The following is a 15524-nucleotide window of genomic DNA, read 5'->3' as shown; positions in this document are numbered from 1 at the left end:
TCCTTTTGTGAACAGTTCTTTGGTAAATAAATCCTCCTTGAATTATTCAAATTTGTGTGTACTTCTGCTTCTAGCTGGGATCCTGACTGATATAATCTTTCTTTAAACACCCTCCTTTCCTGTATGACTCAAGGGCACTGAGAACTTTTTATTTTTCTATTTTATTTTTTATTTTGTATTTCTTGCACTTTCTTTTTAGAATTATGTGATCTGTACCTGCATCTAGTAAGTGCTTGGTAACGGTGATGATGGTTATTATTATCATTATTAGTGTTCATCGTTTACCAAATGCTTTAACATTCACCTCACAGCTTCCCTGTGAGATAGATATTATAATAGTATCACAGTTTTTAGATAAGGAAACTGAAGCTCAGAGAGGCTAAGTGACTTGCCTAGGGTTACTCAGAAAGTGAATGATGGGTTGATGATTTTAACCTAAGTCTATAGACCTCAGAGTTCCTAGTTACTGTGCCATGATGGGTTTATCCACTCTTAAATCGTAACTGATTATTTCTTCCATCCCAAAACTCTCCCCAGTGATTATTTATGGTCCCAAGTGTCTAAGAGTCAACCTTAATTCTCTTGGAGCAAATCATCTTGTTGCCTTATTATCTGTATCAGCCCAGCAGATACCCTGGGCTGGAAATCCTAGTAAGTCTATATTTACCATCAGTCCCTTAGTGCGAAAATGACCTTTATGTCCTCCTAAGAGAAGATTTTAGACTAGAGAATGGGGTCATGCATGGAGCATGGCAGGGAGCAAGAGGAAGATGATAGAAGTTAGTGGTGGAGTATGGAGGGAAGGAAAGAAGATGGTTCTGGCTCTCCCCTTAGCAGAATCATAAAGCTAGTGATGATGATTTTCATAGGAAGCATGGGTTCTAGTTCTAGCCCTGACCCAGTTTGCTGTGGAAAGAACTCCTTGAGGCTCTCAGTTTCTTCCACTATTATATGCCTGTGGTAGACAGATTCTAAGGTTGCCTCCACAACTCCTGCCTCCTGGTATTTGTGCCCTTGTATAACTCTCCCTTTGAGTGTGAGTAGAACCTGCAACTTGCTTTGAACCCATAGAATATGGTAAAGAATATAGTATGATGCTACTCTGATGATTCTGTTGCATTAGATTTTGTTATATCTTATAAGACTATCTGGCTAGCAGACTCTGTTGCTGGCTTTATTTTTTTATTTTTATTTATTTATTTATTTATTTATTTATTTATTTATTTATTTATTTATTTTTTGTTGCTGGCTTTAAAGAAGCAAGTTCCCATGAATCCTATGGACAACAACCTGAGGGAGTTTGGAAGCAGATCCTTCCCTAGCTGAGCCTCCAGATTACCTCAACCTTGACCAATATTGTGATTGTGCCCTGTGAGACCCTAACCTGAAGCCTCACTAAGCTGCACCCTATGACCCACAGAAACTGAGATAATACACATATGCTGTTTTAAGTCACTAAGTTTGTGGTAATTTGTCATACAACATACAAAACTAATATAATGTATGATTTTTTAAATGCTAGTTGAATTTTTAAAAATTAGGGGTGCCTGGGTGGCTCAGTCGGTCTCTTGATTTTGGCTCAGGTCATGATCTCAGGTTTGTGGGATCAAGCCCCATGTCAGGCTCTGCACTCAGCAGGGAATCTGCTCGGGATTTTCTCTCCCTCTCCCTCTGGGCCTCCCTTCACCCTACACTAGCTCTTGCACTCTCTCTCTTTCTCTCTCAAATAAATAATAAATAAATAAATCTTTAAAAAATTATTGTACTGAAAGCTGAAGAGGATTTGGTGAAACTTGTATACCTACATTGTTAATTGGTATTAACACTACTTTCTCTTATTATGCAAGTTCTCAAACACAAGCAAAAGTAGGAAGAATAGTTATAACCAACCCAAGTACAACCATAGCCTACATTAAAAAATTAAGATATTTTCATACTTTATCTCTCCCAATTTGTATAATAATTTCAAAACAAATCCCAGAAATCATGTCGTTCCCCTCTACGTAATTTAAATATGCATAGTTGAAAACAAATGGCAAATTTCTTTACATAACTACCTTGCCATTATTACACCTAAAAATCTTTTTTTTTTAATTTTATAAATTAATTTTATTGGTGTTCAATTTACCAACATACAGAATAACACCCAGTGCTCATCCCGTCAAGTGTACCCCTCAGTGCCCGTCACCCATTCACCCCCACCCCCCGCCCTCCTCCCCCTCCACCACCCCTAGTTCATTTCCCAGAGTTAGAAGTCTTTATGTTCTGTCTCCCTTTCTGATATTTCTCACACATTTCTTCTCCCTTCCCTTATATTCCCTTTCACTATTATTCATATTCCCCAAATGAATGAGAACATACACTGTTTGTCCTTCTCCGGTTACTGTGGCCAAGTTCAAAAAGGGTGTTGCCTGAGTTCTCCTCTGGGATTTTGATGGAATCTTGTCTCACATTTAGATCTTTCATCTATTTTGAGTTTATCTTTGTGTATGTTGCAAGAGAGTGGTCCAGTTTCATTCTTCTGCATGTGGATGTCCAATTTTCCCAGCACCATTTATTGAAGAGACTGTCTTTCTTCCAGTGGATCGTCTTTCCTCCTTTATCGTATATTAGTTGAGCATAAAGTTCAGGGTCCACTTCTGGGTTCTCTGTTCTGTTCCATTGATCTATGTGTCTGTTTTTGTGCCAGTACCACACTGTCTTGATGAACACAGCTTTGTAGTACAACCTGAAATCTGGCATTGTGATGCCCCCAGATATGGTTTTCTTTTTTAAAATTCCCCTGGCTGTTTGGGGTCTTTTCTGATTCCACACAAATCTTAAAATAATTTGTTCTAAGTTTCTGAAGAAAGTCCATGGTATTTTGATAGGGATTGCATTATACGTGTAAATTGCCCTGGGTAACATTGACATTTTCACAATATTAATTCTGCCAATCCATGAGCATGGAATATTTTTCCATCTCTTTGTGTCTTCCTCAATTTCTTTCAGAAGTGTTCTATAGTTTTTAGGGTATATTTTGAGAACCATTTGAATGGTAAATGGTTCTCCAACCTTTTATTTTCAGGTTGTAGGTGTCCTTCTGTCTAAAATGAGTCTCTTGTAGACAGCAAATAGATGGGTCCTGTTTTTTTATCCAGTCTGAAACCCTGCGCCTTTTGATGGGGTCATTAAGCCCATTCACGTTCAGAGTTACTATTAACAGATATGAGTTTAGTGTCATCATGATATCTATTTAGTCCTTGTTTTTGTGGATTGTTCCACTGAACTTCTTCTTAAAGGGGAGTTTTAAGAGTCCCCCTTAAAATTTCTTGCAGAGCTGGTTTGGAGGTCACATATTCTTTCAGTTCCTGCCTGTCTTGGAAGCTCTTTATCTCTCCTTCCATTTTGAATGAGAGCCTTGCTGGATAAAGTATTCTTGGTTGCATGTTCTTCTCATTTAGGACCCTGAATATATCCTGCCAGCCCTTTCTGGCCTGCCAGGTCTCTGTGGAGAGGTCTGCTGTTACCCTAATATTCCTCCCCATGAAAGTCAGGGACTTCTTGTCTCTTGCTGCTTTAAGGATCTTCTCTTTATCTTTGGAATTTGCAAGCTTCACTATTAAATGTCGAGGTGTTGAACGGTTTTTATTGATTTTAGGGGGGGATCTCTCTATTTCCTGGATCTGAATGCCTGTTTCCCTTCCCAGATTGGGAAAGTTTTCAGCTAGGATTTGTTCAAATACATATTCTGGCCCTCTGTCCCTTTCGGCGCCCTCGGGAACCCCAATTAAGCGTAGGTTTTTCTTCCTTAGATTGTCATTTATTTCCCTTAATCTGTCTTCATGGTCCCTTAATTGATTGTCTCTTTTTTCCTCAGTTTCCCTCTTTGCCATTAACTTGTCTTCTATGTCACTCACTCGTTCTTCCACCTCGTTAACCCTCGTCGTTAGGACTTCTAGTTTGGATTGCATCTCATTCAATTGATTTTTAATTTCTGCCTGATTGGATCTAAATTCTGCAGTCATGAAGTCTCGTGAGTCCTTAATGCTTTTTTCTAGAGCCACCAGTAGCTGTATAATGGTGCTTCTGAATTGGCTTTCTGACATTGAAGTGTAATCCAGATTTTGTAACTCTGTGGGAGAGAGGGCTGTTTCTGATTCTTTCTTTCGAGGTGAGGTTTTCCTTCTAGTCATTTTGCTCAGTGCAGAGTGGCCAAAAACAAGTTGTATTGGAACACGGGGGAGTATCACTGGTCCGTCTAGCTGGTCTTCTGGGGGAGGGGCCTGCTGTGCTGATTTTCAGGTGTTAGCACTTGGGGGAGCTGCTCTGCCCCTGCCTGCTGCAGGGCTCAGCGAGGGTTGTTTACCCCGTCAGGCCCCAGGAGGAACAGCCGCAGTGGCTATGGCAACTCTGGAAGCCAGGATTTAGCCTCCGCAGGAACTACCAGGAACTACGGGGCTTGGGGCTCTCGGTTCTCCGTCTGCAGGGCCTGGAGGCTCCGGGGCGGGGCCGCTGATCTGCTCAGCTCGGGGCAGGAGCGTCCTTACTGTCCTGGGCCCTCCCGGCCTCTGCCTGTCCCGGGGGAGGCCCGATCCTGGGCTGTGTCCCGGCGCCCTGTGCTCCGGGGCCTGCGCTGGTGGATTCGCGCTCCCGCCCTGCAGCTCCCTCCCTGGAGCCGCTCCCGAGCCCCTCCGAGCTGCTCCGGTCGGTCCCTCCGTGCGCGCTGCAGCCCTTAGGGAGCTCGGAGCACTCTCCTGCGCTCGCAGGTGTCTGTTAGTGTCCCAGGGAGCCTGAGGGCATCCCCGCCCTCCTGGGTCCTGCTCCAACTCCCTGCGAGCCCCTTTCCGCCCGGGAAGGTTGGTGCAGCTCCTGCTCCTCCGGGATGGGGCTCTCCTGTCCTGGGGACACTCGCCCCGGCCTCACCCCGGCTCCTCGCGGGGCCCCTCCCCCTTGGAGGCCTTTTGTTTCTTTATTTCTTTTTCCCCCGTCTTCCTACCTTGATAGAAGCGTGAACTCCTCTCACTGTAGCATTCCAGCTGGTCTCTCTTTACATCTCAGGCCGAATTCGTAAATTTTCAGGATGGTTTGAAGGTTATCTAGGTAATTTGGTGGGGACAGGTGATTTGGGGACCCTGCTCTTCCGCCATCTTGCCCCTCCCCTACACCTAAAAATCTTAACAATAACTGTATATCAGTTGATGCTCAGTCCATCTTCAAATGTCTCCAATTATCTGAAGAATATTTTGACAATAATGTTGACATTAATACATTACAATATGAAGCAATATGTAGTGAGTCCCTTAAAAATGTTTCTATTCTTTGAGCTAGTCTGGCTATTCTAAGTTTTATCATAAAGAAAAATTAAAAAGATGATACAGGCATGATATCTATTAAAGAATTATTCATATTGATAAGAAATTGCAAACAACTCAAATATATAATATATGAGTCATGGTATACTCTGGAAAACACACTCCTCATCAGTTCATCAATAGTGGGAAATTAGAGTAGGAGAGCAATTACAAAAGTGTTGGGATATGAAGCAGTTCACACATCAGCAACAGCAGAAAACCTCTACCACCCCTACTGGGGAAGGGGAAAGGGGGAAAGAAGGTGGTATAGTACCTGAGCCCGGAAATTGGAGCCACATCAGGAAGGATGTTTGAAGAGGCCAGGACCAGAGAGACACAGCCATTGCTGGGATATCCTCTACATGTGGGTGTGGGTGGGGGAATCTCTGGCTTCTCTCTTTCTCCTTGCCATCATTCTCCTTTGAATGTCTCCTCTTGGCTAGATCCAGCCAGAAGCCAGCGGCAAGGGATGCTGGGAGTGAAGTTTTCATGGTCATCTCTCTGTGGGATAGAGCTCCCTCCTTAGCCTCCCTATTGGGACCCCAGTCAGGTTTGGGAAAGTCAGCAAATGGATCTGAGAGCAAAAAGCATAAGTTGGGCACATCAACAGGGCCCTAAAATCCTTCCAGAAAAAGATTAGGGCTAAAAACATACAACAAAAAGATAATTACTGACTTATGACACATCCACCCACTGTGTTCCTTGACCATTGAGTTTATAAGTTTATTGAGTAGCAATATATAAAATACTTATGTTGAATTATACTACATTGTTATCTTTCTTTACTTTTTCTTTTTATACCAACTATCACTATGTAAAATAAAAAAATAAATCTATTTATCATGTTTATTGTTTGTTGATAGCCTACCCCTGCTACAAAGTTAGTTCTGTGAAGGGGAAAATTTTTTTTTGCTTTTTTTGTTTGTGTATCTTAAGTGAACAGTGCATGAAACATAGTATGTGGTAAGTCAATATTGTTAGTATGAATAAAGTGATGTGAAGTAAGGAAAATACAACACCCACTTTATAAGGTTGTAAAAGTTAAATGAATTGAGATCACTAGCACATGGTAAATACTTAGTGTACTTAGTCAATTTCACCTAGGTAGGAGAGAACAGGTAGAGAAGGAAAAGCTGAAAATCCACTGGACTATAGTATCTATCTTCATAAAAGGACTCACTCCAAAAAGGAAGATAGAAAAATCACCATTATAATCCCAAAGAATCAATGTGGTGTGAGGAGCAGAAGCCTGGACATGTAATTGGCCCTGCCACTTACTAGCTCTGTGCCCTTGGTCAATTTACCTAACCTCTCTGGGTAGTATTTTCCTTATCTATAGAGTGAGAACAACAATAATACCTGTCTCACTAGGTTGTATAAACGCTGCCCAGCACAGGGCTTGGCACATACTGGATGCTCAGTAATGCTGCTTTCTTTATTGCAGCTTGCCCAGCCTTCCTTCCTCCAGGCTGGAGCTGTCCGGAGTGCTGAAGACATCCTCCCTCCTTCCCTCCCTCAGTTCCTTTCTCCTTCATTCTCTCTTTCCTTTCTCTGCTTGGCTCCCCAGAGCCCTAGCATCTAAATAGATTGAATTTTCCAAGTGGCTTCTTCAGGCCCCTAAAGGGGACAGGGAGGAAATGAGCCATATATGAGGCGCTCCTTGGGCAAGAGCCCTGGGAAGCTGACAGGCCGCAGAAGCTGGAGTGTTAACTGTGGGGATTGTGGTGGGAATGGGGGCTCCCCAGGTCAGAGCCAACTTGACATCTGAGACCCTGGCACAACAACCTTAGGATCCACAATGAGATGGTGAGTCAGTCCAAATGGCACAGCATAGCAGCTGGGAAGACAAGAAGGGCCAGGCTGGGGGCAGGGGTGGGGTGGGGTCCAGTCATGAGGGTGACCCTTGGCTATAGGAGCTAAAGGAGCCCTGGCTCTAACAGGAATCCTCCATCCTCCTTCCTTGTGTTCCCATTACTTTTTAATTTTGCTCATTTGTCTGTTAATGCAGCCAAAGGCATCTTTCTCTTTTTGAATTATGATACTATGAGTTGACTAATTCCATGGGCTTGGCTCTACGAGCCAAGAAATCTGTGCCTATTCATCAGCATCCATCTCCTAGAGTCTAAAAATACAAATGGTTTTCCCCAGGAGGGTGTTGAATTAACCCATTGTGCTGGAGGTGGAAGCACTGACAGCTCACACACTCCTGGGGGAAGGGCTGGGAGATGTGGCCAACTTCAGAGACAAAAACCACTCATTTCCTGATTTTTACTGACAAGGAGAGCATTAGAGCTGAAGGATCTTTGGAGACCTACCATCTAAACTAAGTCTTCCTTGTACAGATGGGAAAATCAAGGCACAGAAAGAGGTGTGGACTCTTGTTCCAAACGTCAGCAGAAGAGCTGAGCTAAAAGTAGCTCTGGGCCTGAGTCTACTCTGAGTCCCTGCATGCCATCAGCTGCAGGATTCCTGGGATGCTGAGTGTAGCCAGCAAGACTGTGCGCCAGGGGGGCCTGCTCCTGATTTTTGGGACTAAAGGAAAACTATATGCCTTCTGTACCTCAGTTTCTCCATCTGTACATAGAGGAGTTGGTTTAGGTACTTAGATCTTCAAGGATCCTTCAGTTGTGATATTCTAGGCGTTTGATAAAAAGTTGATTTTTGTCTTTGGTTGGGAGGTAGGAAGCCAAGCTCCAGTCCCAACACAGTCCTAACTTTTGGCAAGAGCTTAGACGTATTGCTGCTCCCTCGGAGTCAGTTTTCTGCTCCAGAAAAGAGGGTAAAAGGTTGCTTCTTGGGGTGTCTGGGAGGACAAGGCAAAGTAGTGGATCACAGGTGCTTTGGAAAGTACAAATTAGGGGGAGAGGTGGCTGTCATTAGCATCAGGCATATATGCTGACGTTTCCAACCGGAAACAATTAGCTCTCTGTGAGCCCAGAACAAGCCCAGCTGCTCAGAGGGGTTCATCCCGAGGGGTGGGGATGCTAGGAGACCACTTGGTGCATCATAGCAGAAGAGGAGGGAGGGCACAGAGCGTGCTCCTCAGAGGCTTGCAGGAGAGCAGCCCTCCCCAAGTCACTGAGTCCCGAGCTGAGAGAACAGTAGCATCACAGGCCTGAAGAGCTTGAGGTTGGCTAGCACTGCAACCTGGCTACTTTCACAGACAGGGAGGCGGAGACCTCAAGGAGGGCAGGGGCAGGACTGGGGCTGAAACTCAGGCCTCCACCTCGCAGTCCAGCTCTCTCTACACCATACTAACCTGCTGCTCCTCAAAGATCTCAAGATGGTGATGATCATGGCGATGACAGTGCTGGTGATGATGATAACTATTCCACATAGTAAGTATCCACTTACTTCCATTTAGCAAGTACTACTTACTACTTCTTACCTCCCTACCACAATTGTATGTACTCTACGCATTTTAGTCTTTGGCACAATATCTGCCAGATAGCTATTGTCGTCTGCATTTTACTGATGAGAAAATGGAGGCCAGAGAAGTTAAGTGTCTCATCCAGGGTTAGGGACAAGGGAGTGATAAAATCAGGGCTTATTCCTCTGTATGATTCCAAGGAACTTCTTATTCCTCTGCACTGAACATAATATCTTTTTAAAAATTATTTATTTATTTGAGAGAGAGCGAGAGCATGAGCAGAAGGGGCAGAGGGAGAGGGAGAGAGACTCTCCAGTGGGCACTGAGCTCACACAGGGCTCAATCTTGTAACCCTGAGATCATGACCTGAGTCGAAACCAAGAGTTGGACACTTAACCTACTGCACTAGCCAGGTGCCCAGGAATATAATTTCTAAAGACCTCCTCTGCACGGACCATTGTTATTGGCGTTGAGAAGGCATCCCCTTACTCTCCTGACCTGCACTTCCAAGTATAGGCTGCTTCCAGCCTGCCTCCTCTGGAAAGCCCTCCATGAGCTCACAGTACCTCTCTACTGGTCCTGCCTACTGGCTGCACTTGTGGTCAGCTCTTCATTTGGCTGGAAACTACCTCGCTATCGGCCTGGCAATTTCTTAAGGGTGAGATTGGATTTTACACCTTCCTGGGGCACCCATAGTGGAAGGCTGCTGGCTGCATGAGGGAGGTGGGACGACTTGGCTGAGTGCCATGGATCGGGAATGGGCCACAACAAGGCTGTTGGCAGAGGCTAAGCAGAAGTGGTAGGGCTTCAGGGTGGACATCAAAGTCGGGGACAGTTAGGATGGAGTGGGGCTGCTCTAGTCTGAATATCCTAGTTAAGGAGGTCCTGCGTGGGTTGGAGGATGCATTGGAGAGACTTGTCCTTATCCTGTTTCTCTGCCAACTCCATTCATCTCCCCTAGTTTCCTCACCTGTACAGTGAAGATAGAAAGATCGTTGTCTGAACAGGGCTGAGGGGATTAGAGATGGGACTGTGCATGTGCATTGTAAACCCACTTGCTGCAAACACGATGGGGTCCCTGCCCATATCCAGGCCCTGGTGGCACTACAGAGCCCCAGAGTACAGCAGGGTCAAGTGCTGTGAGATGGTGCTGGGCTGGAGGGGAAGGGCAGGGGCAGGCTCAGAAGGGCATCCGAAGAACTAGCCCACCTGGGATGATGAGTGCAGGAAACAAATCATAGGTTGAGAAAAGCAGGATTTATTGAACACCTAAGGACCAGAGATTGTGCTAAGTCATCACATAAAGTAGGCTTTGTTTTCCACATTTTTACAGGAATAGGGGAATGAGACTCAGAAACCTCAGGGATTGGTCTAGGGCAACAAGGATGGGAAGCAGTGAGCCAGGGCTGGCACGTTCTGAGTCCAGAGCCTGAACTTCAGCCCAGGACTGTGCATGGGCATCAACAGTCTGTGAGTCAGTCTCAGAGAGGATGTTAGGCCCCTCGAGTGGGGGCAGCAGGGGATGTCTTCAGATATGATGAGCCCAAATCCCTCATATTATCAATGAGGAGGCTGAGGTTCTGGGGGAAGGGGCTGTCTGCTTCAAAATCATGCAGGGAGTAAAGGCAGAAAATGCTAGAAAGCAACTTTATTCTTGTCCCTTTTTCCCAGGACTAGAGAGAGGCTTGTACCCTGAAGGTTGGTACTGGATGCTGCCACATGGGAAGATGTGCCTGCCCTGCCAGGGCCCATGGGGGTCCACCTTCAGTCATCCGAGGACAGCATTTTTCCGTCCTCTTCTCTCTGTGGTGCTTTGGGGTGCTCTTCTGTGGGCCGGCTCCCTCCCTGATCTGGCCCTGGGGGCAGGGACCTTCACCTTAGGGGTGCTGGGTCCCTGGGACTGTGACCCCATCTTTGCCCAGGCCCTCCCCAGTGTGGCTGCCCAACTGGCTGTGGACCAAGCCAACCAGGACTCCTCCCTGGTGCTGGGCTCAAGGCTGGTTTCCGTGGTCCTTCCCACAGGCTGTGACACCCCTCATGCCCTGGCCACATTTTTGGCCCACAAGAATACCATAGCTGCTTTTGTGGGTCCCGTCAATCCTGGTTACTGCCAAGCAGCAGCCCTGCTGGCCCAAGGCTGGGGCAAAACCCTCTTCTCTTGGGCGTGCGGAGCTCCGGAAGGAGGAAGTGAGCTGGTGCCCACCTTGCCTTCTGCTGCCCATGTGCTGCTGTCTATCATGAGACACTTTGGCTGGGCTCACGTGGCCATTGTGTCCTCCCACCAGGGCATCTGGGTGGCCACAGCCCGGCAGGTGGCCATGACTCTCAGGACACATGGGCTGCCTGTGGGGTTGGTAACCTCTCTAGGACCTGGAGAGCAGGGGGCCACGGAGGTTCTGGAGCAGCTCTGCAGCGTGGATGGCCTGAAAAGTAAGTGTACATGGGTGCCTTCCTCCCGCGGGCAGCAGGGCCTCATATGGCCACTGATGGGGAGTTTCCTCTGCCTCAGACACTGGCCTGAGTACTTGATGACAGCCCTGCATTTAATCTCACAGCAGCTCTGTGAGCTAGTCCTGTGGAGCTCTGCACTTTGCAACTCAGAGAAGGTATGTAACTTGCCCAAGTCACACAGCTGGCAAGCCGTGCAGTCAGATTTTGAGCTCTGATTCAAGCTCTGTGGAGTGGGAGCCAAAAGCTCGCTTCCTGCCTGGTAAACTGAAAGAAATGAGAATGTAGCAGTATTTGAGCCCAGGAAGGCAGCTAGAGTCAGAATCACTTTTTTCTTAAGATTTTATTTTTAAGTAATCTCTATACCCAACGCAGGGCTTGAGTTTACAACCCGGAGATTAAGAGGTGCATGCTCCACTTACTGGGCCAGCTGGGTGGCCTGATAAATCTCTTCTTGCATTTATCAAATCCCTGCTGTGCTGAGTGCTGGGTCGCATGGGTGAACAGGACAGACAAGGGGAGAGGGTCTCTGGGGAGACTATCTAATAGAGATACAGGTATATAAGCAGGTGGTTATGACAGAGAGGTCAAGGCTGTCCAAGGGAATAGAGCTTGGAGAATCAGAGAAGGAATAGAGCTGGGCCCTGGAGGTCTCAGAAGGCAGCAGAGGAAAGTGTTTTCTGAAACCCCCAACTGTGTCCTCCATCTGAGCGAATGAAAGCCATTGCAGGGGGAGGGTGGGTGGGCGGCCCCCGAGCTGGTGTGGCCGCTTCCGGAGCTCCTGCCAGGTGGGCAGTGAGACCTGGCCCCAGTGAGCCTGATGCCCATGAGGAACAGGACCTCACTTCTCTGAGCCCTGGTTTTCCAGCAGGTGAAATGGGGATAATGACACCTGTCTCGTAGGGTCATGAGCAGCAGATGCTGAGCACTTTGTAAACACTTTATTCAGCCACATTGAGTGCTACTTGGGGCCAGAACCTGGCTAGGAGCCTAGGGAGGTGGAGGGGAGAGGGTGCCCAGGGTGCTGGACGGGAGCTGCTTTGCTCTGGGGGAGGGAGGGCTTCACAGAGGTGACACCAGGGTAGGGCCTGAGAAGAAGTTGATGGCAGGCGGCAAGGAAGAGGAAGGTGTTCCAGGCAAAGGGCTAGAGAAAAGGAATGGAGGAAACATGTTGGTGGGACTAGGAAAATGGACAGCTCAGTTCTGTGTGGCCAGAGCACAGTGGCAGGAGGTGGGAGACACCTCATCAGACTCCTCCTCCACCCCTGCTGCAGGATATTGAGTTCCAACCAAATTGGGGGCTTTCAGGGGCCAGGAGTCAGACTGGTTCAGGACACATTCCCTGAGGTTGGATTGCCAGAGTCTAACTCCTGGCCCCACCTCCTACCGGCTGTGTGACCTCCGGCAACTCACTGAACCTCTCTGTGCTATAGTGTCCTCATCAGTGACCTGAGGCTAATAAACCCCCTCCATCATAGGGTTGTGGAGATGAGAGGCCTACAGCACATAAGGGGCTTAGAATAGTGCCCAGCATCAGTGACCACCGCTTGCCATCAGTGTGGAACTTGCCCAGTCCATGCTTCCTCCCAGATGTGGCCACCAGCTTTCCTTTGTGGCCAACTGCAGAACGGCTCCCCCAACTTATAAAACAAAGGCTTTTTTGGGGTTAGAAGCCAGAACAAGCACAGGGCAGAAGAGTTGGGGCAAAGGAAGCCCTGGTTCTGTTTCTTCCCAGTCCTAGTGAGTGAGTCTCTGAGGGTCCTCCTTGCTAAGCCAGGACAGGGAGCAAGTGGCTCGTGATCTGTGGCCCACACAGCATCCAGGGGCTCAGCAGAGCCCAGGGCTCCAGGCTCTGACTCCCACATGACCAGAGGGCCTCAAGCACCAGCGGGGGAACCCCTAGCCTTCCTTGGTGGCTCTGTTTCCCCGGATTTCCTAGAGAAGGGGATTGCAGTAGGAACCTGGACCACGGCCAAGGTGAGTGGTGACCCTTTGTTGGGTGAGGCTGTAGCCCTGGCCAGGGACCCAAGTGGAGAAGAGAGGAAAGACCCAGGGGATATCTACCTGGGAGAGGTGTGTGAGGCCCTTGCCTTAGACAGGGGCTCTCTTCTGTCCTGGGTGCCTGGGGACAAAACTGGCTGCCTTATCACCAAGGCCCTATCTCCTTCACTAAGGTAAAGAGTAATGTGTTCATGGTAGGGGAGTGGACCTGAGAGCCATGAGCAGCTCTCCAGGGCCACAAACCTTGGGCTTCAGGGAAGGCCTGCAAGGTAAGCCTGCCGCTTCTACCCCTAGTTGTGGTGCTGTGCATGCACTCGGCGCTCCTGGGGGGCTTGGAGCAGACTGCCCTGCTAAGCCGAGCGTGGGCCCAGGGCCTAGCAGATGGGAGGCTGGTCTTCCTGCCCTACGATACCATGCTCTTCGCCTTGCCCTACCGCAACCACTCCTACCTGGCCCTTGGCAACAGTGGGCCCCTGCAGGAGGTCTATGATGCGGTCCTCACCATCAGCCTGGAGTCTGACCCTGTGGACAAGGCCTTTGAAGCTGCCAAGGCCAGTGGAGAAGTGGCTGCCCACCTGGAGCCAGAGCAGGTAGGTCAGTACCGGCCCTCACAGGGCCCAGGGTGTGGGGCTGCAGGCAGGTTACATGCATTTCTCACCCACTCTAGGCCTTCTTGGCCTTGGCCAGCCAACCACCTGGCCAACCAGTCCCACCTCCAATGGGGTACATGACCTGTCCCTTATCGGACCAAGTGTCTCTCTTAGTCCCTAGATATATGTTCTCCAACTCTCTCTCTCTGTCTCTCTCTCTCTCTCATGTCTATGTGTGTGTGTGTGTGTGTGAATGTGCGCGTGTGTTCAGGCATGTGTGTGTCTATTAATTGCTCTCGGCCTGCTTCGTCAACTTTCCTTCTCTTGTGACTTTATGCTTCTATTTTTCTATCTCCAACTCAGTGCCCGGAATTTTCATTTCTGGCCCAGCTGTTCTTTTTCTCTCAGACACTGTCCCTTGTCTTCCTCTGCATCTGCCTAGCAAATTGTGCAGATGGGTAGGAGAGATGTTGGGGTATGGGAGAACGGGAAAGTTTTCCGGAGTCACTGCTATAAATCTGAGGAGTGCCAGTGGTGGGGGTGGGGGTGCTGACTCAGCTTTGATGTATAAGACTCAGCTGCTTGAGTCCCTCTTGGGATGTCTATTTCTTGGTGACAAGAAGGAAACAGTGTCTGGAGGTGGGGACAGGGATGCAGATGCTGATGGAGGGCCTTAGAACCAGCCATTCATCTGACAGATGTGAACTGAGTCCTTCTGCTGTGCCCCTGGGCCAGGCGTCAGGAACACAGTGATGGATAAGACAGCCCTGGCCTTCAGAGAGCTTCCATTATATTGGGGCAAACAGATAATACCCAAGCAACCATATAGCCAAATTCAAATTACAATAATGTTGCCAAGAAAATTAAACGGGATTAAATAACAGAGAGTGGTCGGGATGGAGTAGTGGGTAACAAGCTTTATAACAGGCAGGGAAGTCCACTGTGAGGAGGTGACACTTGAGCTGAGTCCTGAATGGGAAGGAGCGGGGAGGTGAAGATCTGTGTGAGAGCGACCAGGCAGGGCAAGCGTCAGGTGTAAAGGCCTGGGGGCAGAGTGAGCTTTGGAGGCTAGAGGAACAGGCAGAGGGCATGGAGAGGCTGGATTGTCTTGAAAGGTGGGAACACAGGTCTGAGATGAGCTTGGGGCCAAGCCACGTGAGGCATTGTATGCCAGGGCAGGGAGTCTCAACTGTAAGTGAAACGGGAAACCATCAACAGGTGTTAAGTATGAAATCATTTGATTTATGTTTTTGAAAAAGATTTTTTTGAGAGAGAGAGAGAGAGTACAAGTGGGAGGGAGAGAGAAAGGAAGGGAGAATCTGAAGCAGACTCTGTGCTGAGCACAGAGCCTGACCCAGGGCTCCATCCCACAACCCTGAGATCATGACCTGAGCCAAAACCAAGAGTCGGCCACCCAACTGACTGTGCCACCCAGAAGCCCCTAGATTTATGTGTTTTTTTTTTTAAGTTGCTTTGGTTGCCTGAATGTTTTGAAGAGACCCAGATGAAGCAAGGAGGCCTTTAGGAGTTTCCTGTGTGGGCTGGGTGAGCAGTGAGGGAGCAGAGGGGGTGAGGAGTCAGTTGGGTTGGGAATAAATTCTGAAATAAAACCAAAAAGATTCAAAGATGAACTGAACAAGAGAAAGAGAGGCATTGGGAATCAAACCTAGACTTGAGACACCAGATAGGTGGTAGTTCCATTTCCCAAAGTGTGGGAAGAGTGGGATTTGTGTAGCAGAATCAGAGAGAACCTACCTCAAAGAGGGTTCCGATTCAGACATA

General features: G+C 48.0%; 1 protein-coding gene across 1 annotated transcript in view; it reads left to right on the top strand.

The window, feature by feature from the left end:
- The first annotated feature begins 8616 nt into the window (after positions 1 to 8616).
- LOC129506588 (guanylate cyclase D-like) overlaps positions 8617 to 15524 on the top strand; it is a 39724-nt gene continuing 32816 nt past the window's right edge. The window contains exons 1-3 of the mRNA XM_055320362.1: positions 8617 to 8671; positions 10375 to 11133; positions 13447 to 13742. Coding sequence (XP_055176337.1) covers positions 8617 to 8671; positions 10375 to 11133; positions 13447 to 13742 — 1110 coding nt within the window. The remainder of the gene's footprint in view (positions 8672 to 10374; positions 11134 to 13446; positions 13743 to 15524) is intronic.

This window comes from Nyctereutes procyonoides, unplaced genomic scaffold (assembly GCF_905146905.1).
Source record: "Nyctereutes procyonoides isolate TBG_1078 unplaced genomic scaffold, NYPRO_anot_genome, whole genome shotgun sequence".
Taxonomy (NCBI): domain Eukaryota; kingdom Metazoa; phylum Chordata; class Mammalia; order Carnivora; family Canidae; genus Nyctereutes; species Nyctereutes procyonoides.
This window is presented reverse-complemented; position numbering and strand designations above follow the sequence as displayed.